The sequence below is a fragment of the Heteronotia binoei genome, chromosome 17, assembly GCF_032191835.1.
Source record: "Heteronotia binoei isolate CCM8104 ecotype False Entrance Well chromosome 17, APGP_CSIRO_Hbin_v1, whole genome shotgun sequence".
NCBI lineage: Eukaryota > Metazoa > Chordata > Lepidosauria > Squamata > Gekkonidae > Heteronotia > Heteronotia binoei.
In genome coordinates, this window is record NC_083239.1 from 42,132,208 (window position 1) to 42,159,852 (window position 27,645).

A 27,645-nucleotide genomic window follows, 5' to 3' on the forward strand; every position below is an offset into this window, starting at 1 on the left:
TATATAAATCTATATCTCTTCTACTGGACATTGCACTTTATGACATACATGGCCCAGCCCAACGAAGTCTTGTTTGTGTCAGATCCAGCCCTCATAACAAATGATTTTGGCACACCTGGCCTAGAGCATCCCTGACAAGCGTTTAAACTTCAGGTTGGAAAATTGCTGAAGATTTGGGGTGGAGCTTGAGAAAAATGGGGCTTAGGAAGGGACTCAGCAGGGTTTAATGCCAGGGAGTCTGCCCTTCAAAGGAGCCATTTTCTCCAGGGGAACTGATCTCTGTCGTCTGGAGACCAGTTGTAATGGCAGATCTCCAGGGAAGGGGCAACTTGGGAATCCTGCTGGCACTTAATCCTGTCTGTTCCCTGCTCCAAATTACCCCTCTGCCCCAGTTGCGGAAATTCCAAACGAGTGTTTTAAAAAGCAGTCCAAAGTCGTGAGAAGTTGGTTGAGGGCAGGAAACAGACATATGAAGCTGCCTTATACTGAATCAGATCCTGGGTCCATCAAAGTCAGTATTGTCTACTCAGACTGGCAGTGGCTCTCCAGGGTCTCAAGCTGAGGTTTTTCACACCTACTTGCCTGGACCTTTTTTTAGTTGGAGATGCCAGGGATTGAATCTGGGACCTTCTGCTTACCAAGCAGATGCTCTACCACTGAGCCACCATCCCTCCCTAGACAAGCTAGCACAATTTTGGAGAAAGTGCAGACAGTTCTGAACCGGAGATGCCAGCTACCCCACCCCTGGATCTAGACAGAGCTGCCCTTAAAACTGTTCTCATATGCACATTTCCTTGGGAGTCAACGGCATTGAAATTAGTAGGATTTGAGGGGTGTGTTTGTAGTGCAATATATTAACCGAGGCTAGAGAGAACTGTGACAAAGAGAAAGAGACACCCTTTGCAAATAAATCTAAAGAGTCTCAAGATCCGTTTCCACTTAACAGGTTTATATAATAAATAGTCTACAAGTTTATACACAGTTCCCTTGAAACAGTGCCCCATGTTTTCAGAAGAGTCCCAAAGCATACAATAAATACGAGTGCTGTACAGCCGTGGGCCTGTTCTTACCATCCTGTTTTCAAGGTACGGCAGTTCCCACCAGAGTTCCCTGTACTGTAGGAACATCTTCTGTGTTCCAAACAAATCCATGTTAAGGCACTGGGGCAAGGCATTGTGGGAAGAAAACCTTGAATTGTTACAGAAGTCTAAGTGCAAGGGATTGTGGGAATCAGGGCTGCTTTGAACAGTTAGAACCAAGGCCAAATCTGACCTCGTGTTAGAGCAAGTCTTATCTTCCCTTTGTTCATGAAGGTAGATTCCCACTGGACAGGACAATAGCATCTTTTCCACTCCGTGGAAGTTCTGGCCAAGTCACCAGTTAAAATTCACACCAAGTCTCTTCTCTCCAAAGTCTCTCGCTTCTTCAGCAGATGATATCTAACCAGGGATTGCCCCAGAGGTGTTGGTTTGAATTCAGCGGAATTTGATTTCATAACACTGACGGCAATTCGCACCGACGTCCGTCAGCTGAGACACAATCCTTTCCTGATAGCCGTCAGAAACTACATTTTTTTAATTGATCCAGTTTTGTTTTGCTTTAAAAATTATGATCTTCAGGCAGTGGATTTAAAGGTGCCAACAACTCTATGATGGGGCCCACTGGGTACTTAGATCCCATCCTTTTGATCCAACAATTGGACGAACTGTGGGCTTCCAAAAATAAAAATAAACAGCCTTTCCCACTGGCTACTGTGCTGTCAAACTCCCCTTTGGGGAGGAGTCACAAGTCACACCAGGAAGCACCTTGGGACTGGAGGTCAAAGTGCAGAGGTCAAATGTGCAGAGTCGAGTCCTGGGAAGATCGCGTCCATTAGTAGCGAGCATTCTCCTCTGCTGCCGTAACGATCGCGTCTATCCATATGCGCATGGCCTCGGGACTGGGTGCCACCATACAGAAGAGACGGTCATATGTCTTGACGCAGAAGGTCAGCTTGGGGTTGGGGCTCTGGTGAAAGGAAGCAAAGAAGTAACAAGGATGAAATGCAAAAAAAGCAGCTGTTTCACACCTAAACCATCTTGCAGTATTTATTTCAGACCTCAATTTTATTTGCCTGGATTTTTACATTTTCTAGGTGATCATCCAAACACGTGGTTCCACAATTTTTTTTGTTTTGTTACAAAGGTAAGATTATATTATCCAATATGTGGAATTCTAGCAGGAGCTCCTATGCATATTAGGCCATACACCCCTGATATAGCCAATCCTCCAAGAGCTTACAAAAAAAGAGCCTTGTAAGCTCTTGGAGGATTGGCTACATCAGGGAGGTGTGGCCTAATATGCAAAGGAACTGCTAGAATTCCACAAAAAAGAGCCTTGTAAGCTCCTGGAGGATTAGCTACATCAGGGGTGTAATACGCAAAGGAGCTCCTGCTAGAATTCCACCTCTGATATTATCAGTGGCAAAATACTTATCTATTGCAGTCAGAGCGCAGTTAAAAAGGTTCAAGTCAATGTAAGAGGTTATTTTGCTTCTGTTCTAAGAGCTACATGATGGTTGAATTGTGTATTTGTGGTGTGGCAGGCAACCCAGAAACAAACTGCCCAGCAGGGCAGGACAGGCCTTGGGTTCAGCAGTAGAGATGGGCAAGAACTGGAAAAATATGGTTTGTATCTGTTCGTGGTCCGTGGACGAACCACAAAACTGAATCAGGAGGTTCATTCTTTAACCGAACCAGTTCGTGGCCTTCCGACACCAATTAAAGGAACTGCAGTTCCTCTGAGTGGGGTTTGCAGAAAACACACACGAAAAAACAGCTGAGCGGCAGGGAGCAGGCATAAGAACATAAGGGAAACCCATGATGGATCAGGCCAATGGCCCTTCCAGTCCAACACTCTGTGTCACATAAGAACATAAGAGAAACCCATGTTGGATCAGGCCAGTGGCCCATCCAGTCCAACACTCTGTGTCACATAAGAACATAAGAGAAGCCCTGTTGGATCAGGCCAGTGGCCCCTCCAGTCCAACACTCTGTGTCACATAAGAACATAAGGGAAACCCATGTTGGATCAGGCCAATGGCCCATCCAGTCCAACACTCTATGTCACATAAGAACATAAGAGAAACCCATGTTGGATCAGGCCAATGGCCCATCCAGTCCAACACTCTATGTCACATAAGAACATAAGGGAAACCCATGTTGGATCAGGCCAATGGCCCATCCAGTCCAACACTCTGTGTCACATAAGAACATAAGAGAAACCCATGTTGGATCAGGCCAGTGGCCCATCCAGTCCAACACTCTATGTCACATAAGAACATAAGGGAAACCCATGTTGGATCAGGCCAATGGCCCATCCAGTCCAACACTCTATGTCACATAAGAACATAAGAGAAACCCATGTTGGATCAGGCCAATGGCCCATCCAGTCCAACACTCTATGTCACATAAGAACATAAGGGAAACCCATGTTGGATCAGGCCAATGGCCCATCCAGTCCAACACTCTATGTCACATAAGAACATAAGAGAAACCCATGTTGGATCAGGCCAGTGGCCCATCCAGTCCAACACTCTGTGTCACATAAGAACATAAGGGAAACCCATGTTGGATCAGGCCAATGGCCCTTCCAGTCCAACACTCTGTGTCACATAAGAACATAAGGGAAACCCATGATGGATCAGGCCAATGGCCCATCCAGTCCAACACTCTGTGTCACATAAGAACATAAGGGAAACCCATGATGGATCAGGCCAATGGCCCTTCCAGTCCAACACTCTGTGTTACATAAGAACATAAGGGAAACCCATGATGGATCAGGCCAATGGCCCTTCCAGTCCAACACTCTATGTCACATAAGAACATAAGGGAAACCCATGATGGATCAGGCCAATGGCCCTTCCAGTCCAACACTCTGTGTCACATAAGAACATAAGGGAAACCCATGATGGATCAGGCCAATGGCCCATCCAGTCCAACACTCTATGTCACATAAGAACATAAGGGAAACCCATGATGGATCAGGCCAATGGCCCTTCCAGTCCAACACTCTGTGTCACATAAGAACATAAGAGAAGCCATGTTGGATCAGGCCAGTGGCCCATCCAGTCCAACACTCTGTGTCACATAAGAACATAAGAGAAGCCCTGTTGCATCAGGCCAGTGGCCCCTCCAGTCCAACACTCTGTGTCACATAAGAACATAAGGGAAACCCATGTTGGATCAGGCCAATGGCCCATCCAGTCCAACACTCTATGTCACATAAGAACATAAGGGAAACCCATGTTGGATCAGGCCAATGGCCCATCCAGTCCAACACTCTGTGTCACATAAGAACATAAGAGAAACCCATGTTGGATCAGGCCAGTGGCCCATCCAGTCCAACACTCTATGTCACATAAGAACATAAGGGAAACCCATGTTGGATCAGGCCAATGGCCCATCCAGTCCAACACTCTATGTCACATAAGAACATAAGAGAAACCCATGTTGGATCAGGCCAATGGCCCATCCAGTCCAACACTCTATGTCACATAAGAACATAAGGGAAACCCATGTTGGATCAGGCCAATGGCCCATCCAGTCCAACACTCTATGTCACATAAGAACATAAGAGAAACCCATGTTGGATCAGGCCAGTGGCCCATCCAGTCCAACACTCTGTGTCACATAAGAACATAAGGGAAACCCATGTTGGATCAGGCCAATGGCCCTTCCAGTCCAACACTCTGTGTCACATAAGAACATAAGGGAAACCCATGATGGATCAGGCCAATGGCCCATCCAGTCCAACACTCTGTGTCACATAAGAACATAAGGGAAACCCATGATGGATCAGGCCAATGGCCCTTCCAGTCCAACACTCTGTGTTACATAAGAACATAAGGGAAACCCATGATGGATCAGGCCAATGGCCCTTCCAGTCCAACACTCTATGACACATAAGAACATAAGGGAAACCCATGATGGATCAGGCCAATGGCCCTTCCAGTCCAACACTCTGTGTCACATAAGAACATAAGGGAAACCCATGATGGATCAGGCCAATGGCCCATCCAGTCCAACACTCTATGTCACATAAGAACATAAGGGAAACCCATGATGGATCAGGCCAATGGCCCTTCCAGTCCAACACTCTGTGTCACATAAGAACATAAGAGAAGCCATGTTGGATCAGGCCAGTGGCCCATCCAGTCCAACACTCTGTGTCACATAAGAACATAAGAGAAGCCCTGTTGCATCAGGCCAGTGGCCCCTCCAGTCCAACACTCTGTGTCACATAAGAACATAAGGGAAACCCATGTTGGATCAGGCCAATGGCCCATCCAGTCCAACACTCTATGTCACATAAGAACATAAGAGAAACCCATGTTGGATCAGGCCAATGGCCCATCCAGTCCAACACTCTATGTCACATAAGAACATAAGGGAAACCCATGTTGGATCAGGCCAATGGCCCATCCAGTCCAACACTCTATGTCACATAAGAACATAAGAGAAACCCATGTTGGATCAGGCCAGTGGCCCATCCAGTCCAACACTCTGTGTCACATAAGAACATAAGAGAAACCCATGTTGGATCAGGCCAGTGGCCCATCCAGTCCAACACTCTATGTCACATAAGAACATAAGGGAAACCCATGTTGGATCAGGCCAATGGCCCATCCAGTCCAACACTCTATGTCACATAAGAACATAAGAGAAACCCATGTTGGATCAGGCCAATGGCCCATCCAGTCCAACACTCTATGTCACATAAGAACATAAGGGAAACCCATGTTGGATCAGGCCAGTGGCCCATCCAGTCCAACACTCTGTGTCACATAAGAACATAAGGGAAACCCATGTTGGATCAGGCCAATGGCCCTTCCAGTCCAACACTCTGTGTCACATAAGAACATAAGGGAAACCCATGATGGATCAGGCCAATGGCCCATCCAGTCCAACACTCTGTGTCACATAAGAACATAAGGGAAACCCATGATGGATCAGGCCAATGGCCCTTCCAGTCCAACACTCTGTGTTACATAAGAACATAAGGGAAACCCATGATGGATCAGGCCAATGGCCCTTCCAGTCCAACACTCTGTGTTACATAAGAACATAAGGGAAACCCATGATGGATCAGGCCAATGGCCCATCCAGTCCAACACTCTATGTCACATAAGAACATAAGGGAAACCCATGATGGATCAGGCCAATGGCCCTTCCAGTCCAACACTCTGTGTCACATAAGAACATAAGAGAAGCCATGTTGGATCAGGCCAGTGGCCCATCCAGTCCAACACTCTGTGTCACATAAGAACATAAGGGAAACCCATGTTGGATCAGGCCAATGGCCCTTCCAGTCCAACACTCTGTGTCACATAAGAACATAAGGGAAACCCATGATGGATCAGGCCAATGGCCCATCCAGTCCAACACTCTGTGTCACATAAGAACATAAGGGAAACCCATGATGGATCAGGCCAATGGCCCTTCCAGTCCAACACTCTGTGTTACATAAGAACATAAGGGAAACCCATGATGGATCAGGCCAATGGCCCTTCCAGTCCAACACTCTGTGTTACATAAGAACATAAGGGAAACCCATGATGGATCAGGCCAATGGCCCTTCCAATCCAACACTCTGTGTTACATAAGAACATAAGGGAAACCCATGTTGGATCAGGCCAATGGCCCTTGCAGTCCAACACTCTGTGTCACATAAGAACATAAGGGAAACCCATGTTGGATCAGGCCAATGGCCCTTCCAGTCCAACACTCTGTGTCACACAGTAGCCCAAAAAAACCAGGCACCATCAGGAGGTCCATCAATGGGGCTTTTTGTGCTTTCTTATGCAGTCCCTTTGAACTTAAAGGAGCTGCACAAGAAAGGATGAAACAGCTGAGCAACGGGGAAGAGGATTGTGCTTAGGGAAAGAAGTGGCATCAGAGAACTATGGGGAGGGGGGATACCCCATCCACATCACTGAGAGAAGAACTGCAGGGGAGAAAAGAAGCTTCCTCGATACCTTGAAGGCACTGCGGAGATGATCGTAATAGACCTCTTCAATAGCTTGGAAGTAAATCACACCTTTGAGCTTGGTCTCTTCTTTGTCTGAAATGAGAGAGACAGGAATCTGCATTAATGGTGGAAGTCGAAGGATGTAGAAAGGGTGGGGGGGATGCAGAAAAGAGGGAGACAGATGAGCGTCTTGGGTGCGCAGCTCTGATCCCAAACACAAACACTCCACCTGAGGTTCAGCTTGCCTAAAAACATGTATGGGATGGTGGCTCAGTGGTAGAGCATCTGCTTGGTAAGCAGAAGGTCCCAGGTTCAATCCCCGGCATCTCCAAAAAAGGGTCCAGGCGAAGAGGTGTGAAAAACCTCAGTTTGAGACCCTGGAGAGCCGCTGCCAGTCTGAGAAGACAATACTGACTTTGATGGACCAAGGGTCTGATTCAGTAGAAGATATGTCAAATGCAAAGAGGGGCTACGTTTAGACTATGGCAGTGTCCCCTCTAAGCTGATTTAGCAGGAGCTAGCTCACAGATTTTAAGCCTCCAGCTCACACATTTTTGTCTTTGCTCAGGAAAAATGGCCTCAGAGCACACTAATTGATGCAGTAGCTCACAACTTTAATGCCACTAGCTCACAAAGTAGAATTTTTGCTCACCAGGCTCTGCAGCTTAGAGGGAACACTGGACTGCGGTTGCGCAAAAATTCAGAAAACCCCTCTGAATGGTGGTAGAGGGACAGGATTCAGCCCAGAGTTCTCATTTTGAAGAAAAGATGCACACATTTCTAGGAGTGCACACTGTGCATTGAGGGGAGCTTAACTGTGTGTGATCAATGCTGAGAGAAATCGCAGAAACTGGACTGGTAACCGAAATAGTTCCCCGGAAGTCAAGACAATGATTGGCTGCCAGAATTAGTTACTCGGTCGTGCTCCATTTGCTTCACATAGGCAAGTTCTCCTTGATTCAGGAATTTTGTTTTTAGCCCCTTGTACAGATTTGCCATGATCATGGAGATGACAGGATCATGGAGGCACAAGTGTGGTATAGGCAGGGCTTTTTTTGCAGCAGAAACTCCTTTGCATATTAGGCCATACCCTCCTGATGTAGCCAATCCTCCTGGAGCTTACAGTAGGCTCCAGACAAAGAGCCTTGTAAGCTCTTGGAGGATTGGCTACATCAGGGGTGGGTGGCCTAGTATGCAAAGGAGTTCCTGCTACAAAAAAATAAAAGTCCTGGGTATATTTTATTTATATCCCACTTTTGTCCTTGCAGTTTGGACTCAAAGTGGCTTAGAATATCATTCTCCCCACCTCCATTTTCCCACAATCCCCCTGTGAGGTAGGCCAAGCTGAAAGTTTGTGACGGGCTCAAGGTCACCCAGCAAGCTGCCATGGGAGAAGTGGGGATTTGAACTCAGGTTACTCAGGGTCCTAGTCCCTGATTCTATTCACTTTACCACTCCGGTTATCTAGTTTGTAGACAGCCAGGTTCAAATTCTCACTGGGGAATTACTGATATCCTGACTGGTTTGATTTATTTAGCATTTTTCTTTCCAACTCAATCCAATCCATGAGGCAGTTCATAGTACATATTTAGGAAACAACTGAAAATCATTACAATTATAAATAAGAGAAGCCATCCTCCTCACCCACCACAGTCTAAATCCAATGAACTGAAAGCCAGTGTGTGTAATATAACACTGGCTTAATACAATTGCAATGGCATACAGCAGTAAAAAGTGGTTTCAGCTGCATTTTGCACCAGCTGTAGTCTTCAAGAGCAGCCCCGCTCAGACTGTGTTCCAGTAGTCAAGCCTGGGTGTTACTAAGGCGTGTGCAACTGGCAAGACTGGAATACGGACAGGACAAATGCATTTAAACATTTGGCCCATGTAAAATACAGAAACAAGAAACAAAATCCACAAAAAATTAATTTCGTGGATTGTGTTTCTTGTTTGACATCAAAGGAAATAGCTCAAGAAAGTTTCTCTTTCTCCATTCGTTTGATCAAATTGCCCCTTTCGAGTTGTTGTGTGATCTGAGGCACCTCACGTCATCCAGCACACTCTGGATAGACGATGCACTTTCTCTCTCTCACCTGCATAGTATGCCAGGACACGCTTCTGGCGGTCAAAGGTGAACCAGCGCTTTTTCCAGGTCTTGATCCTGCCACCCATCTTGACCAGGTAACCTTTGCAGGCCTTGCTGGTTACCCGCACCTGCGGGCAGGTATCCACACTATGCCCCGATGCCTCCAGGTGTTTGCGCAGGTCGAACGCAGCTGGCTTCAGCTCCCGGATCTCCACGGGGTCGGGAATCTACAGGGGAGCAGCACACAAGGACATCAACACTTTCATTTTATAAAAACCAGCTGGTGGCTTTAATTCTATTCGCTTTATTCCTGCAACACACTGGCTTGATTTCTTTTGGCTTGCGGCATTTTCAGTGTAATTTAATATAATATAATGCCCATGGTACTGATCAACTGTTATAATTATAATTATTTTTATGTTTGCACTTTGTAAATCTTGATTTTATGGGGTTTTTTTTATTTTTATGATTTTTATTTTTATGATTTTTTTCTTATTTTTATGATTGAAAATAATAATATAAACAAAAATAGTTTATTAAAAAAAAATCGGGAGAGGTAGTACGAGAACTCCCATCTAGGACACTGTCATCTTGGGTGTGGAGATGTTATCCGCTGCTTGGGAACCCTGCCCGGGGCAGATAGAGGTCAGCATCAACTGTATGCTCTTGTATGATGGATTCCAATTCTCACGCCAAGATTCCCAACACATTTACCAGTTTCAGATTAGGGCAAAGATACACACCCATCCAAAAGAGTTTCAGAGGGTAGCTGGCAACATACTCCCAAATGGTGATCAGCAGGGCTTTTTTTTGTAGCAGGAACTCCTTTGCATATTAGGCCACACACCCCTGATGTAGCCAATCCACCTGGAGCTTGCAGTAGGCCCTATAAGAAGAGCCCTGTAAGCTCTTGGAGGATTGGCTACATTGTGAGGCGTGGCCTAATATGCAAAGGAGTTCCTGCTAGCAAAAAAAGCCCTGGTCTACAGAAAGCACTATAAATATGGCACTTTAGAGACTGGTGAGATTTCCTGGGTATGGTTTTTTGAGAGTCCAAGCTCACTTTGCATCAGAAGAAGGGAGTTTTGACTACTGAAAACTCAAACTCTGAATATCTTGTCAGCTTGTAAGGTGCTATCCAAGGGGCCTTTCTTGAACTACTCGCAATATTGGAAATGCACTCCACATATGCTGAAGGAGTTGGGTATGTTTAGCATGGAGAGGAGATGACTGAGAGGTGATATGATCGCCATCTTCAAGTACTTGAAGGGCTGTCCTGTAGAGGATGGTACAGAGTTGTTTTCTGTTGCCCCAGAAGGGCAGACCAGAACCAACGGGTTGAAATTAGTTTTTGACTGAATGTTAGGAAGAACTTCCCAACAGGGCAGTTCCTCAGTGGAACAGGCTTCCTGGGGAGGTGGTGGGCTCTCCTCCTTTGGAGGTTTTTAAGCAGAGGCTAGATGGCCGTCTGACAGCAATGCTGATCCTGTGAACTTGGGTCAATCATGAGATGGAGGGCAGGAAGGGTTGCATCAGTGCTTAGTTCTCATGGCCCTTTCTTACACTCCCAGGGAAATGCTGATTGCCACTTTGGGGTCAGGGAGCAAATTTTTCTCCAGGCCAGTTTCCAGGAATCTTATAGGGTGGGGTGTTGTTGTTTTTTGCCATCTTCTGAGCATGGAGCATGTCATTGGAGTGTATGGGTGGGGGGAGGTACTTGTGGGTTTCCTGCTTTGTGCAGGGGATTAGAACATAAGAGAAGCCATGTTGGATCAGGCCAATGGCCCATCCAGTCTAACACTCTGTGTCACACAGTGGCCAAAAAACCCCCAAGTTGCCATCAGGAGGTCCACTAGTGGGGCCAGGACACTAGAAACCCTCCCACTGTGTCCCCCCAAGCACCAAGAATACAGAGCATCGCTGCCCCAGACAGAGAGTCCCAACGATAAGCTGTAGCTAACAGTCACTGATGGACCTCTGCTCCATGTGCTTATCCAGTCCCCTCTTGAAGCTGTCTATGCTTGCAGCCGCCACCACCTCCTGTGGCAGTGAATGCCATGAGTTAATCATCCTTTGGGTGAAGAAGGACTTCCTTCTATCAGTTCTAACCCGACTACTATAGGAAAATTCAGGTTTGACTAGATGACCCTGAAGATCCAACTCTGTGATTCTATCATTCTGTGCTCAGGTTGGTTCCTTTCTTTAAAAAGGTAAAGGCAGTCCCCCGTGCAAGCACCAGCCGTTTCCGACCGTTTCCACGGCAGACTTTTTACGGGATGATTTCTTACTAAACATGTAAACACAGGTAAACCTCAGCGCTGCCCCCCTACAGAGAGAAAGAGAGAGAGGTCCTGGCAAAGCTAACCCGGCTCAGGCTCCCTTGTTCAAAAGGATGGACAAAAAGCAACCGCCGAGTTTAATTCTATCCTGACAGCAGACCCAATCCACAAGCCGCCTTACCTTGGTCGACGTGGGCAGCTCCATGCGTCTGGCCTCCTCGGCGGCTCTCTTGGCTTCCTGGGGGGAAACAGCCGTAAGCGAAGAGCACAGGGGCAAGACAGGACATAGCAGGGCCAGAGGGGGAAGACAATCTCCACCCTTCAGTTTCCTGGCCTGGTTTAGATCTCTGCCACCCAATCCTTCACAGACATGCACAGACGGGCAAGCTGACAAAGTGAAACTTTCAACTTCCTTGTTCTGGAAGCCATGTGAAAGGCAGATGAGAAAGGTTACTCAAGGTTAGAAGTGTGGTGGGGGGGGGAGGGGGAAGGATGCTGGGGTTCTGTTCCTGGAATGGTGTCTGTCTCTGACACAAAAAGCAGCGGGGGGGTGCTGGTGACTGAGGGATTCCTGGATTTTGTATGATGAAATTTGGGAGTTTACAGGAAAGAGACACGTGGGTAGAACTCCTGAGTTCTGTCTATTCACAGCAAAGGAGGAAATCTTAGTCATTTAAAGGGAAAGGTACATTTAACGTCCTTTTAAGATTTATTTTAGATAATTATAGGCCCGCTTCCCTCCGCCGGGGAGAACCAAAGCAGTGCATGATGTTTTCTCTTGCTTCAGTTTATCTTCGCAACAATAACCCCCCGAGGCAGGGGAGTTTGAGGGGGAGTGACTGGCTGAAGGTCATTTCGTGAGCTTCCGTTGGCAGAGTAAGGATTCGAACCTGGATCTCCCGCAACCCAGGCACTCTACACACGTCTGCTCTCAACGATAAGAGAAAAACCGTTTTTTTCTGAAGTAAGCCTGGCAGCTCCGGATACACAACTACAGTAATGAAAATGGCCTTCCAAGCTATTTCAAAAGACATAAAATGTCAAACACACACTGAAATAACTTTCAAAAGATCTGCAGAGGTGAGAGTCCGAGGCTGGATTGGAGAGCTGTGAAGAGCTCCTCCTAGTGGTGACCGTTCCTAAATGGCTGCTGTGAAGGGCCAGATTTTGACAGGCTGTTGGGGTGAAACAAAACAGAAGTCCAGTGGCCCCTTAAGGACTAATAAACAGGGCTTGAATTCAGCAGTTCACAGGAGCCCAGCTCCTGAACCTTTCTGAGGGTTCCCCCTCCTCCTCCTCCCGCCTACCTTGTCCATTGAATAGTAGGTGCAGCTGCATAACAATCTCTGGAGGAGAGCGGGCAGCCAGCCAGCCACCAGGGGCTTTGCCACGCCCCCAGCACCACTCATTAGCCCCTGGAGAAGACTGCATCACCCTTTCTCCACTTCTGATGTGATTTTGGGTGGGGGGTGGCTTGCTGGTGATCTGACTGGGGGTGGGGGGGAAGCAGGAGAGCCCCAGGCAAGTGAGGCCTGCTTGGGCTGGCTAGATCTTTAGCCAGCCCAAGCAGGCCTCACTCGCCCAGGGCTCTCCCTTCTTGTGTCATGTTGCTTTTGGCTGGTGGGGGGTGGCATATGCTAATAATGAGCTCCACCACCTATTTTTCTACAAAACGACCAGAACTCACTTCTTCAGATGCAACTTGGGGAGGGGGCATCTATCCACTCCACACTGCGAAACAGACAGATACCTTGTAGGTTTTCTGCAATAGCATAAACATCCGCTAGGAGCCAGGACATTTGAGGCCATGAATATGCAAGGAGCGACCCTGTCCCCTCCCCCATTCAAATCAAGGTCATCAGTAGCTGCAGTTTTCTAATAAAAAAGGCAGTCAAGAGATCCATTTGTAAATCTCCGCCCAGGCAAGCCCGATCTCATCAAATCTTGGAAGCTAAGCAGGGTTGACTCTGGCAAGTGCTTGGATAGGAGACCTCTCTGGAATACCAGGGCTGGGAGACAGCGGCAGGATTATTCAGCCACCTCCAGGGGTGAAATTCTAGCAGGAACACTTTTGCCTATTAGGCCACACACCCCTGATGTAGCCAATCCTCTTGGAGCTTACAAAAAAGAGCCTTGTAAGCTCTTGAAGGATTGGCTACATTGGGGGGGTTGGGCCTAAAATGCAAAGGAGCTCATGCTAGAATTCCACCCCTGGCCACCTCTCGTATATCCTCCAGGCCCCCAGGAGGGGTCGGTCACCAGAGGCTGCCATGACTTCCAGGTGTGCACACAATTACACATGCTCATGAAAAGATACAATAATAATGTTAACTCGCTATCGCTCCAAGCCCAGGTAAGAGAGTGACATGCACACATGCACATATAAAAATGCAAAGATAAACATCTCCCAGCTTCTCATTTTTAGCCTGGAAGCATTTTAGTGGCCAGGGGTGGGGGTGGGTTGCCAACCACCGGGTGGGGCCTGGACATCTCCTGCTATTACAATTGATCTCCAGATGACAGAAATCAGTTCCTGTGGAGAAAACAGCTTCTCTTGAAAGCGGACTCTATGGCATTGTACCCTGATAAGGTCCCGCTCCTCCCCAAACCTCACCCTCCCCAAGGTCCACCCCCAAAATCTCCAGGTATTTCCCTACCCAGAGCTGGCAACTCTAAGTGCGGAGGGAGAGAGGTTGATAAGATCACAATCAATGTGAAGAGGGTGAATAAGGAGGGGGAGAATCCCTCTCCCCTCCCCCAAGTCAGTCTCACACATTAAAATGGACTATATTTCCCATAAACCTGCTGGTTTTTTCATCTAATGTAGCTGTGGAACTCACTGACACAAGATGTTGTGATGGCTACTGCCAGAAATAGCTTTAAAAATGGGCAAGCGGAGAGATTTGATGAACACATGGGGGACAAGGTTTGTTGGGGACTATTGGCTGGGAAACGCAGAATGGCAGCTTGCACGTTCTCAGACTGTTTATTGGAGTGCTGGGATGCACACTGAACAGAGGTCTGGTCTTCTTCAGAGAGAGAACGGCAAAAATAATTGACCTGAGCTGACCTTATGGTTCTTCTTAAGTGCTAACACTTTGCGGGTTGAGGCGGGAAAAATTCTCAGAACCCCCCCCCCCCGGAGTGTCACCCACGATTCTAAAAAAAGGGGAAGGTCTCAGATCCCTTCTCTCTGCTCCTCACCCTTTCCTGCAGTAGCCGTTCCCGCTCTGCCATGGCTTCCCGCACCTTCCTTTCCATCTCAGCCAGCGTGGTGACGCTATTTCCCAGGCTGAAGAGAGAGAGAGAGACGCATCTGGTTAGCATCAGAACTGGCTGGAAATTCTAGGGAACTGGAAGGGGGGATGAGGCCGCAGGGGGGGGCAAAACAGGCTTTCCAAACTTAAAAGGGGGGGAAACGCATCTGTGGCGCAGTCGGACTTTGATCAGAGAAGCAGCGCTGCGGGGGGGGGGGGGGGCGTCTAGCCCTTCGCCCCGTGCTCCTTTTGCCCCAAGCCAAATCTCCTCCCCCTGTTTCTATTAGTCAAAACTACTTAAGTTCCAGTAATAGCAACTTAGACTAGGAGCCAATCAGACCAAGAAAACGGCACTAATGCAAAGATCCCGAGCAGTGCTGCTCCATCGCCGTATTTATACCCTGCTTTAATCCCCCCCCCCTTTCCTCCGGTTTATCTTCACAACAACCCTACAAGGTAGGTTAGGCTGAGAGAGAAGGACAGGCCCACGGCCACCTGGCGAACTTTCACAGCAGAGTAAGGATTCGAACCCAGGTCTATCAAATCCTACTCCTGGGCTCACGAGCCTTTTTGAACCTTTGTAATTCTGCGGCAGGGTAGTGGGTGCAACCACAAAATGGCTGCCCGAGTGGACCTGAAGGCGACCACAAAACGTGAGGGAGTGAGGTCATACTTAACTTTTGTTGAAGAGTTACTATAAGAGTAAAGAAAGAAGTTCTGATTGGAAGAAGAAGTTGCTTTCTATACCCCGCTTTTCACAACCTGAAGGAGTCTCAGAGAAACCTGTGGCTGTTTGAAAATCATAAAATGGCTTCCCCCCTGTTCTCAGGACAAGGAAACTGCCCAGTGAGGACTTCAACCAGTGATGGACAGGGTCAATTCCAAGTCCTCACCTATGAGTCTTGTGCGATTGAGAATCTGAAGGTACATTTGACCGGCTGAAGATCTTCAAGATGCCAATAGAGAGATGCACTGTTTGGCGAGATGGGGGAAGCAGTGTCCCAGGATTAAAATGAAAAAGGCCTCATCTACTTATAGGAAGTTCTGACCATAGAGTTCCTGGTGATTCCTAGCGCAACCCAGAAGTCCCATGGGTAACTCTGGGAATTGCCAGAAACTCTATGGTGAGAACTTCATGTAAGCGGACGAGGCCTTCTTTTTCTTTTTTTAAAATTTTTCTCTCCAGGAAGATGGCAGCCCCACCAATGCTCCCTCTAAGCCGTGGAGTCTTGTGAGCAGAAATTCTACTTTGTGAGTTAATAGCATTAAAACTGGGAGCTACTGCATAAATGAATTTGCTCTGGGGCCATTTTTCGTGAGCTAAGAAAAAATGTGTGAGCCAGAGGCTAAAAAAACTGTGAGCTATCTCACACTAACTCAGCTTAGAGGGAACACTGACTCTCACCCATTTTGGCCCCCGTTTCCACCCCACTGGTCAGGTGAGCATCAGAGGGCAATGGCCGCAATTACCTGGAGTTCACCAGGCAAAAGGAACTAGGCTTCCCAATCCCCAGGTCCCAGCGGGGGATCCCCCAGTTTTACAGGCTTCCCCCCTCCCCCAGTCAGCTGGCCGGCAGGGGAAGCCCCGCCTCCACAGCCATTATGCACCTCCATGAACGATTCCCATAGGGAATGATGGGGAATTGATCCGCGGGTATCGGGGGTTCTGGGGGGACTGTTTTTTGAGGGAGAGGTACCAAATTTTCAGTATAGCATCTAGTGCCTCTCCCCAAAATACCTCCCAAGTTTCAAAAGGATTGGACCAAGGGGTCCAATTCTATGAGCCCCAAAAGAAGGCGCCCCTATCCTTCATTATTTTCTATGGAAGGAAGGCATTTTAAAAGGTGTGCTGTCCCTTTAAATGTGATGGCCAGAACTCCCTTGGAGTTCAATTACGCTTGTCAAACCCTTGCTCCTGGCTCTGCCCCCAAAGTCTCCTGGCTCCACCCCCAAAGTCCCCATATATTTCTTGAATTGGACTTGGCAACCCAAAACGGAACCCTAGGAGATGGATATCCACAGGGGAAAGGCTGTGAGAAGGGCCCAGACTCACTTGTAAGCTCCTTGCGTGGTCCCTCCCAGCTGGCCCACGGCTCCTTGGCCACCCAACAGCTGGAAGAGGGGGTTGTTGAGACGTGAGTACTGCAGGCCTGTGCTGCTCAAGTAGGATCCATTGCCTCCTCCAGAGAGCTGCACTGCTAGCATGCTGGGGTCCAGGGCACCTGGGAATGAGGGACAGGAGAGAGACAAGAAAAAACATGAGCGCCCTTGAGAACATTCTCAAAGTGGCTCCACTGGGATCCAAAAACTCCCAGAAATCCAGCCTTCCAAATAAGGCTGCCAAGTTTTCCCTCCCAAATTTCTAGAGCGTCTGGGGAAACCATAGAGTTTTCCTGAAAATGCCTAGAGCGGCTGGCATGCAACGTCACTGGCACAATGACGTCACTTGCGGGTTGCTGGAGGCCACAGGGGACTTGGCAAGGCAACCCTACTTCCAAAACTGTGGGAAGTATTCTGAAATGCAGGCCAAATGCAAGGCTTCCAGCAGAGCCAGGATGTTCCAGGGGCCTTAGTAGGGTTGCCAATCCCCAGGTGGGGGCAGAGGATCCCCCGGTTTGGAGACCCTCCCCCCGCTTCAGGGTCATCAGAAAGCGGGGGGAGGGGAGGGAAATGTCTGATGGGAACTCTATTCCCTATGGAGATCTATTCCCATAGAAAATCATGGAGAATTGATCCGCGAGTATCTGGGGCTCTGGGAGGGCTGTTTTTTGGGGTAGAGGCACCAAATTTTCCGTATAGCATATAGTGCCTCTCCACAAAACACCCCCCAAGTTTCAAAAAGATTGGACCGCGGGTCCAATTGTATGAGCCCCAAAAGAAGGTGCGACTATCCATTATTTCCTATGGAAGGAAGGAATTGAAAAGGTGTGCCGTCCCTTTAAATGTGATGGCCAGAACTCCCTTGGAGTTCATTTATGCTTGTCACACCCTTGCTCCTGGCTCCACCCCTAATGTCTCCTGGCTCCACCCCCAAGGTCCCCAGATATTTCTTGAATTGGACTTGGCAACCCTAGGCCTTAGTCACCCTGAGTCACCAGGGAGTTTGCCAAATCATATTTGTTTTCCTAGGTTGTTCAGCTCGGGCCTGGGTGGTGTGCGGGGATGGGTCCAGAGGTGATCATTGTCGGGGAGCACGATGGCATCTCTAAGTAGCAGCCCAGGCAAGGACACCTCCTGAGAGTTCCCACACCGCTCACTTCAGCTGCCGAGGCTCCCTGTTGCCTCAGTCTGCCATCTTCCTTGTAGGGTTGCCAAGTCCCCCGCAGCCTCCGCTCTAGGTACCATAGAGTTCCCCTCCCAAATTGCTAGAGTGTCCTGGAAAACCACAGAGTTTTCCTGGAAGCTCCTAGAGCGGTCGGTGCGCAACGTCTCTGGCTTGATGACGTCACTGCAAGTGACGTCATCACGCCGGTGACATCAGGGGAGGATCCCGCCTGCCAGCCTAATGCGGGTCGGGAACCTCCGGGGCGGGGAAATCCCCACCTGGCCTGGGAACTTGGCAGCCTTACTTCCTAATAAGGCCAGAAGTTCTCTCAGCTGATTTGCAGACTATGAGATCAGTTCCCCTGGAGAGAACTGCTGCTTTGGAAGGCAGGCTCTAGCAGCGGTGTCGAACGCATTTGTTACAAGGGCTGGATCTGACATTAATGTCGCTTTGTCAGGCTGGACATTGTGTGCTATAACATGTCATGCCAGTAGTCTAGGGTTGCCAGTCCCCTTTGGTCACTGGCAGGAGATGTTTTGGGGGGGTTTTGGCAGATCCAGGTTGGGAAACTCCTAGAGATTTGGGGATGGAGCCTGGGGAGGCCAGGGACCTTAGTGGAGTGCAATGCCACAAAGTCCACCCTCCAAAGCATCCGTTTTCTCCAGGGGAACTGATCTCTGTAGTCTGGAGAAGAACTCTAATTCTGGGGTATCCTCAGGTCCCACCTGGAGGCTGGCATCCCTAGGTACCAGAGATCAAGGACACAGGCAAACCCAATTAACAGTATTATTTTTTTTTACTCAAAATACAAACATGCTTTAAACGTTAACACATTACGTTGTTATTTCCTTACAGTTTCTCCCTGATGCTCACCCTCCCGCTTCCACCACCTGATACACATTAGCATTTGGACAGTATACAGAGACATAATGCATAACCTCCTTGGTTATCTGCAGGGCTTTTTTTGCAGCAGGAACTCAGTTGCATATGAGGCCGCACCCCCTTGATGTAGCCAATCCTCCAAGAGCTTACAGGGCTCTTAGTACAGGGCCTACTGTAAGCTCCAGGAGGATTGGCTACATCAAGGGGGTGCGGCCTCATATGCAAGCTTCATCTTATAGTCCCCAACAGCCCTGCCCCCCCGTCTTCATCAAATCCCTCCGCCACCCCTTTGTAAAGCTACTTCTGGAAGCAGCCATCACAACATCTATTGTCAGTGAGTTCCACAGTTACATGATATGAAAAGCAGTAGGTTTATGGGAAACGTAGTCCATTTTAATGTATGGCACTGAGGATTTGGGGGAGGGTAGAGTTCCTGCTACAAAAAAAGCCCTGGTTATCCGGCAATCAGTTGCTCGTGGGCCAGATAACAGCCCTGGATGGGCTGCTTCCGGCCCGCGGGCCATGTATTTGATACCAGTGCTCTGTGACATCACATTCTTACGGAGCTCCCTCTCCTTCCCAAATGCCACAGCGCCCCCCAGGCTCCACTCCCAAATCTCCAGAAATTTCCCAACCCAGAACTGGCACGCCTCCCCTATCCTAGATAGCCCATACCGTGGAGTGAGATGGGGCGCTGTGCCGTCCTGGTGGGGAGGCGATCCCCACGCCTCCGTGGCAGACTCCCGGTTCTCTGCAGTCCGATTGAGCCCTGGGCAGAAAAGCAACCGGGAGGGAATCAGGTCTGGTGCAAACGTGTGACCTTTGATCCTTGCCCTTTGCAAGGAGCTCTAATAGTCTCTTTTATCTTTTGTTTTACTGCACCTTTGTAAAAAGCGGTTAAACTATGCTATCCAGTAAATCATGTGATCTCGGCGTCCGCACTGAGCCTGCTTCGGTGGGATAGGGTGGGATATAAATCGAAATAAATAAATAAATAAATAATCCCCACATTTAGAGTATATCTTGTTAGGCTAGACCAGGGTTGGCCAAACTTGCTTAATATAAGAGCCACATAGAATAAATGACAGATGTTTGAGGAAGGAAGGAAGGAAGGAAGGAAGGAAGGAAGGAAGGAAGGAAGGAAGGAAGGAAGGAAGGAAGGAAGGAAGGAAGGAAGGAAGGAAGGAAGGAAGGAAGGAAGGAAGGAAGGAAGGAAGGAAGGAAGGAAGGAAGGAAGGAAGGCAAACAGATGGGGGGGGAGAGGTGGAAAGAAAGTGACTTTAAATGCATTCTCCAATCTGCTCGCCTGCTTGGTTTGGAGAAGTGATTTAAAGAGAAAAATATTTTCTCCAAGCCAGGGCAGTGGGGGCTTCAAGAGCCATACAATATATGTGAAAGAGCCACATGTGGCTCCCGAGCTAGTTTGGCCACCCATGGGCTAGACGGTTTCTTTTATGCAAATGTTACTACCCCCTTCTCCTTTGCATGGAATTTGAATTATTTGCTCCACTGATAGAAAGAACAAAATGCCAACAACACAAAAAAAATAAGGTACGGGCACAATAAAAACACCACAACTACCAAGCACACAGCATGTCAAATGAAGTTTTCACGGTCCCAACCAGGGGTGGAATTCTAGCAGGGGCTCATTTGCATATTAGGCCACACACCCCTGATGTAGCCAATCCTCCAAGAGCTTACAAAAAAAGAGCCTTGCAAGCTCTTGGAGGATTGGCTACATCAAGGGTGTGTGGCCTAATATGCAAAGGAGCTCCTGCTAGAATTCCACCCCTGCTCCCAACAGTGAACAGAGGATGAGGCAGACATTTTGAACCTGTCTGGGCTAAAAGGAAATCCTCTCCGCCACCACTGACTGACCTTACCTATTTCTCCTGCTGCTCCAGCTCAGCAGGGGAGCCAAGAACATTAAGCGGTAATGATAGTTCCCTTGCTATCAATGCCTGTCCCTTTGCTTATACTCCCACAAAGCAACAGTGACTCATTCACCCAGCAGGTGGAGCTCTGCAACTCACCAGGAGGTCCCGACTTGTGGAGTCCACTGCCCTAGCAAACATCCCAGAATCCTCTACACTCACAGAATTCTAAGACTCCTTTAACAGACACGGGGAAAGAACATTCCCGGATTGCTTCAGAGTCCTCTGCTTTCGTTTTCCTTATCTTTGCTTCGGCTTATGGACCACTGAGCAAAGGGCAACCTAACTGCTCCATCTCTGGTAGCGTTGCTAGGCAACCAGTGGGAGGGTTCTTTGGGCGGAACAGTGTCCCAGGAGAAAAACGAAAAAGAGAAATAAGGTCTTGGCTATTTACTGAAATTCTGACCATAGAGTTTGTGGCTATTCCTAGAGCTACCTGGAAGTGAAAAGGGTAGTTCTAGCAATTGCCAGAAAAAAAAATATGGTAAGAGTCTAGGACAGGGGTGGTCAAATATGGGAGCCACATATGGCTCTTCCATGCATATTGTGTGGTGGCTCTCGAAGCCCTCGCCATCTTGTTGGCCAACTTGGAAAAGGCATTTCTCTCTCTAAATCACTTCTCCAAGCCAGTTGGCAACTTAGAGAATGCATTTAATGTTGCTTTCTTTCCCCCTCTCCCTCTCTCCCCCCTTCCCCATCTATTTGCCTTCCTTCTTTCCTTCCTCCCTCCCTCCCTCCTTCCCAGCTCTCAAACATTTGACATTTATTCTATGTGGCTCTTACTTTAAGCAAGTTTGGCCACCCCTGGTCTAGGAATCTTCTATGGTCAGAGCTTTTGGTAAGCAGCCAAGTCCTTATTTTTATTTTGTCTCCCCAGGATGATTGCACCCCTCTGGCTCTTTTCAGCACACCAATAATCTGAGCAACAAATTCAACTAGCCTCAAGCAACGAATGCAATTGGCTGCAGGTCGCCCACTATAAATGGGCAAATGGGAACCTTAATCTCTGGGCTTTGCCACGTTGCCAGTCCCCAGCACGCCCCTACACAGGGTCACCTCAGGAATCCAGTGGCTCCACCCAGGACTTTTTTTGTAGCAGGAATTCCTTTGCATATTAGGCTACACTCCTCTGATATAGCCAGTCCTCCAAGAACTTACAGTAGGCCCTGTAAGAAGAGCCCTATAAACTCTTGGAGGATTGGCTACATCAGGGGTGTGTGGCCTAATATGCAAAGGAGTTCCTGCTACAAAAAAACACCTGGCTCCACCCACCTTTCACTGGGGTGTTTCCTATGCCTCCCTAAAAAGGGGGAAAGCAATGTCAGACCCACCTTCCTCATTTCTCTGCAGCGAAATAGGACGACACAGAACTAAAAGGGAGCGGGAATCGCACCCGTACAGGCAAAAGGAAGAGACATTTACAATCAAACAGGGACCAAAGGGGACAAGACGGACCTTGACAGAGCTGCGGACGGAGAAGACACAGGAGGACGAGTCAGACTGGTCGGAACCCAACACAATGACCTTCCGATCTGTCTTTTGGGTAAAAGTGAGCTGCAGGGAGACACAGACACATCAATGCGGGAGCACAGCCGGAAGGACAACGGTACAGACTGCTTATCTGTACCAGAAACATGAAATCCATTCTTGATTGGTTGGTGCTAGCAAGGAAAACAGCAAAGGAAAAGGACAGAGGTAAGGTGTTTTTTTTTAAAAAAATGTAAACATTCCTGATGTTGTCAAACTCTTGGTGCGGCATCTACGGTGACAGACAGCTTCTCTTACACCGTCATCCAGAGAATCTTTCACTTGGAGATGCCGGGGACTGATTTGAGACTGAGCCCAGGGCCAGTGCGTGAGGCAGGCAGCCGCCTAGAGTGCTACCTCGCCTACAAGGCGCCTCTGGGCACCCCCTTCCCCCGCCCTACCACGCTTAGCTGAGAGTAGCAGGATGGCACACCGGCATGTGCTTTCCTCCAAGCCAGCTCGGAGGAGAACGTGCCCCACTCGGCTGCTCTCGCCTTCAAGGCAAAAGCAGCCAGGCAGGGTGTCAGTGCGGCTTCTCCGAGCAGGAACGCACAGGAACGCAGTTTCCGGCTGGCTTGGTGTCAAGGGGGTGTGGCCTAGTATGTAAATGAGTTCCATATGTGAAACAATGGTGGCATCAGGGGTGTGTGGCCTAATATGCAAATGAGTTCCTGCTGGGCTTTTTCTTCCAAAAAAGCCCTGCCCTCACCTCTTAAAACAGCCACAGAGGACTCAGGAACACATAAAGCTTGACCTGGGACCTGTCTACCTTAGGGACCGCCTTTCCCCATATGCACCCCAGAGTGCACTATGCTCAGGGTCTCAAAATCTCCTTAAGATCCCCGGATCGGAAGAAGCGCGATTGACCAGCACTAGAGCCAGAGCGTTCTCGGTAATAGCCCCCACTTTGTGGAATGCCCTCCCCGAACACATCAAGGCCCTGCGGGACCTGCCGCAGTTCTGCAAGGCCTGTAAGACCAAACTATTCAAGCTCGCCTTTAATGGTTAGGGGGAGGTGGCTATTACCTTCAGCACCGACAATCTCACTGAACGCCTATAATGGAAATCAGAAGCTGGCCATCTTGGATTTTTAATATGTATGGAAATGTTTTTATGTATTTAATTTGAATATGTTTGTAAATGGCTAAAGAGCCTCGTGGCACGGAGTGGTAAAGCTGCAGTACTGCAGTCGGAACCCTCTGCTCATGACCTGAGTTCGATCCCAGCGGAAGCTGGTTCAGGTAGCCGCCTCAGGTTGACTCAGCCTTCCATCCTTCCGAGGTCGGTAAAATGAGTCCCCAGCTTGCTGGGGGGGAAGTGTAGATGACTGGGGAAGGCAATGGCAAACCACCCCGTAAAAAGTCTGCTGTGAAAATGTTGTGAAAGCAACGTCACCCCAGAGTCGGAAACGACTGGTGCTTGCACAGGGGACGACCTTTACCTTTTTAAAATTGCTAATGTTTTTAAACTGTTGTTAGCCGCCCTGAGCCTGTTGGGGGAGGGCGGGATATAAATCTGATAAATAAGTAAAATAAGTAAATAACGCTGCCTTATACTGAATCAGCCTGTTGGTCCATCAGTATCAGTCCTGTCTACTCAGACGGACAGCGGCTCTCCAGGCTCCCAGGCAGACATCTCTCACATCACCTGTGACCTGATCCTTTCAACTGGAGATGCCAGAGAATGAACCTGGGAGCTTCTGCATGCCGAGCAGACGCTCTGCCACCAAGCCACGGCCCCTCTTCACCCGAGGTGTGAGCCCTGCTGCATAACGTGTTCCAGGGTGTCAAATGCTAAAACAGCCAGTGCAGTGTCTATCCATCAGGCAGGCAGTCTGACTTTTTGGAGTGAGGGATGTGGGTTTGTTCATCTGTCGCATTTCCAAAGAAAGCATTTTAAAACTTTTGCAAAATCACTCTTGAGATGGGGCGCATGGATGAGATGGTGTGTTAGTGATCTTACTGGTGTTAGCCAATAGGCACCCCTGCACCACTGACTGCTGTACCCTGCTTAAACGTAGCCATTCTGAAATACAGAATGGTCACTTTCAAAACCCCAGGACAAAAAAGGTCCCATCACTTACAAAATGTGACAGCTAGGGATGGGCAGAAAAGAGGTTCATAGAGTGGTAGAACACACACACAACCCAGCATGCTAGAGACAAGAAATTTGCAGGGGATCTCTGGCTGACTGTTCTCTACCTGCCCTCCAGGTTTAGTGAAGATTGGGTTTATGGGGTCTGAGTTACAGCCCCCCCCCCCCCACAAGGAGGTGCCTCCAGGAAAGTACTTTCTGGAGAACTTTTTTTGTAGCAGGAACTCCTTTGCATATTAGGCTACACCCCCCCTGATGTAGCCAATCCTCCAAGAGCTTACAGTAGGTCATGTACTAAGAGCCCTGTAAGCTCTTGGAGGATTGGCTACATGGGGGGTGGGGTGGGGTGTAGTCTAATATGCAAAGGAGTTTCTACTACAAAATAGTCCTGGCTTTCTAGGGAAGTGACAGCTGACAGGTGGTCATTTTGACAGGTTCAGGAGGTTCAGGAGTGTATGGAACAGATCCTGTGCAAGCTAGAGACACAAAACTCACAGGGGGTCTTCAGCAGATTCCTTTAAGCCTGCCCTCCAGCTTTGGTGAGGATTGGATTTTTGGGGTCTGAGTTATGGCCTCCAAAAAGAAGATGTCCCCATCCTCTATTGTTTCCAATGGATGGTGGGGGGAACAGCAGAAAGACAAAAGCAATAGAAGCCCAGCAGAACAGCATCAAAGTTCCAGAAAATCTTGCAGTAGAAATGGAAAGTGGCAGGCATTTTGCAAGCCCAGCATTTTGCAAAACCAGTTCAATATGCCCAGCAGAACCAGTGCCACTGTGGTAGTGAAAACCCAACAGGACTAAGGTCAAGCCAGAAAATCTCTGCAGCTGAAACTGAAAGGGGGCATTTTTGCAAGCCCAGAAGAACCGGTCCAGTATGCCCAGCAGAACCAGTGCCACTGTTGAAGTGAAAACCCAATAGACTAAGGTCAAGCCAGAAAATCTTTGCAGTAAAAACTGAAGGGGGGCATTTTTGCAAGCCCAGCAAAACTAGTTCAATGTGCCCAGCAGTACCAGTGCCACTGGAAGTGAAAATCCAATAGGACTAAGGTCAAGCCAGAGAATCTCTACAGTAGAAACTGAAAGGGGTCATTTTTGCAAGCCCAGTACAACCAGTGTAATGTACTAGTGCCCAGCAGAACCCAGTGCCGATGCCAGTTCAATCACAATCCAATACAGGGGGGCACAGGCAAGCCTAGCAGAACCAGTGCAATGAACAGAGTGCCCAGCAGTACCAGTTAATCACAAAGTGCCCAACAGAGCCCAGTGTCCATGTGGCAATGCCAGCTCAACAGGACCAATGTCAAACACAGAATCACAATCCAACCAAGGGGAGGTTGCAAGCCCAGCAGAACCAGTGCAAAGTATTAGTGCCCAGCAGAACCCAATGCCAATGTGGCAATGTCAGCTCAGTCACAATCCCAGCAACGGAGGACATTTTTGCAAGCCCAGCAGAACCAGTACAACGTACAGAGTTCCCAGCAGTACCAGTGCAAACCCAGCAGTACCAGTGCCCAGTAGAACCCACTGCCATTGGCATTGCACGCTTAAAAGGACAGATCTCAAAGCACAGAGTCACAAATCCAAGACTTTGCAAGCTCTTTGCAAAAAAACAAAGGCAAGCAAGGGGAGGACCCTATTGAAACTGACATGACTAATTTGAAACTGACAACAGTATTTCCAAGACTGGAGAATTCCACCACCACCACCACCCCGGTTGCTTTGCAGTTTGATAAACATTTTGTTTGAGCAGAGACTGTGTGTCTGGAATTATATCCATTCACAAACTACCACAAATAGCTTGAAAGTTTGTGGAAAGTTTATGTTGGTTGATCTACCATGAACTTTGCTTTGTGAACCATGAACCAGCCAAAATTTGCCATGAACTTCAGTTCATGAGCTGGTTCATGGCCATTCCTAGCGACGGCTGTGTTCACCACACCCTGAAAGAGTTTGGGCTGTTAAGCAAAGGACGTGGCTAGCGGTGCTAGCTCTGGAACAGGGGTCCCCAACCTTTTTGAGCTGGTGGGCACATCTGGAATTCTCATACAGGGTGGTGGGCAAACCATAGAACAGCTGCCGAAGCAGGTAGAACCGTACATGTGGAGGATGCCCAAGCGCCTAGGGGAAAAGCAGGGTAATTCTCAAAAAACGTACTAGGAAAGGAGACCAATACGAGAATAAGACCAGTATTGTAGGGGCAGCTGCAGATGAAACAACGCTATTTTAACCTGTGCCGCCAATCAGATCTCCCGGACAGGGCCGGTGCTAGGCTTTCTGGTGTCCTAGGCGAATCACCCACTAGCGCCCTCCCCCCATTATTAAAAAATATAGGGAATTTGAAGAGCGCCAAACTGGAAACTTTTCGCATTTTTCATTTACTGATTTTTAATTTTTCAAAAAAAAAAAGTGATGTATAATAAAATTGTGAGAATAAGTGCTTGCCGGCCATGTTAGGAAGGAGGGTGACAGGACAGGATGAGGTGGGAGGCCAAGTCACACATCGGGGAGAGGGGGGTGGCTTGGCTTTGTTGAGGGCAGCTTGGTGATGGGAGAGGACAAGGTGACAGTGGGCAGAAGCCAGAGTCATGCGTCAGGGAGGGGGCGCCCAGTGGTGCCCCCTAGGCCAGGTGGCGCCCTAGGCGACTGCCTACTTTGCCTACTCCCACACACTGGCCCTGCTCCAGGAGCTAATCAGACGCTCTGCTGTACAAGAGGCCCACCTGCCTTCACCCACTTTCTAAAAAAACAGCAGGTGGGCACCAGGAAAGATGCCAGGGGGTGCCAGGGCCCAGGCATCACACTGAAGACCCTTGCTTTAACAAACAACCAACCTGAAACGGGCAGAGAAACTTGGTTGAGATGTTGGAAAAGAAGCAAGTCCTTTAGAAAGTTTGGGGTGGTGCAAGGTCATATTCTTATTCAGGGCTTTTTTTGGTCGCAGGAGCTCCTTTGCATATTAGGCCGCACCCCCCTGATGTAGCCAATCCTCCAAGAGCTAACAGTAGGCCCTGTACAAACAGCCTTGTAAGTTCTTGAAAGATTGGCTACATCAGGAGTGTGTGGCCTAATACACAAAGGAGTTCTTGCTACTAAAAAGCCCTGTACTTAGCTTAAGAATCAATACTTTTGGCCCAATCATCAGTTAATTTACTCTTAACAGGATATTTATTTCTTTGTTTATTTGGGCAGGGTAGATTTTATTTATCTTAAATTCTACAAGGTTACATATACCGTATTGTACCTTCTCTAGGCTCAGTAGAATTTTGTTATGTGCTGAATCAATTTATTTAATGCAACTTCATTTTACAAGGC

General features: G+C 48.4%; 1 protein-coding gene across 4 annotated transcripts in view; it reads right to left on the reverse strand.

The window, feature by feature from the left end:
• Nucleotides 1-928: 928 nt before the first annotated feature.
• The window catches only part of PHLDB3 (pleckstrin homology like domain family B member 3), a 48,616-nt gene continuing 21,899 nt past the window's right edge, over nucleotides 929-27,645 (reverse strand). For 3 of the 4 annotated variants that reach the window (XM_060258330.1, XM_060258332.1, XM_060258329.1), the window contains 8 exons: nucleotides 22,167-22,265; nucleotides 19,453-19,546; nucleotides 16,684-16,852; nucleotides 14,578-14,665; nucleotides 11,555-11,611; nucleotides 9,102-9,321; nucleotides 7,016-7,101; nucleotides 929-2,007 (listed from right to left, as the gene is read on the reverse strand). In XM_060258330.1, coding sequence (XP_060114313.1) covers nucleotides 1,873-2,007; nucleotides 7,016-7,101; nucleotides 9,102-9,321; nucleotides 11,555-11,611; nucleotides 14,578-14,665; nucleotides 16,684-16,852; nucleotides 19,453-19,546; nucleotides 22,167-22,265 — 948 coding nt within the window. In that variant the 3' untranslated portion in view covers nucleotides 929-1,872. The remainder of the gene's footprint in view (nucleotides 2,008-7,015; nucleotides 7,102-9,101; nucleotides 9,322-11,554; nucleotides 11,612-14,577; nucleotides 14,666-16,683; nucleotides 16,853-19,452; nucleotides 19,547-22,166; nucleotides 22,266-27,645) is intronic. The other variant, XM_060258331.1, reaches the window with a different exon arrangement.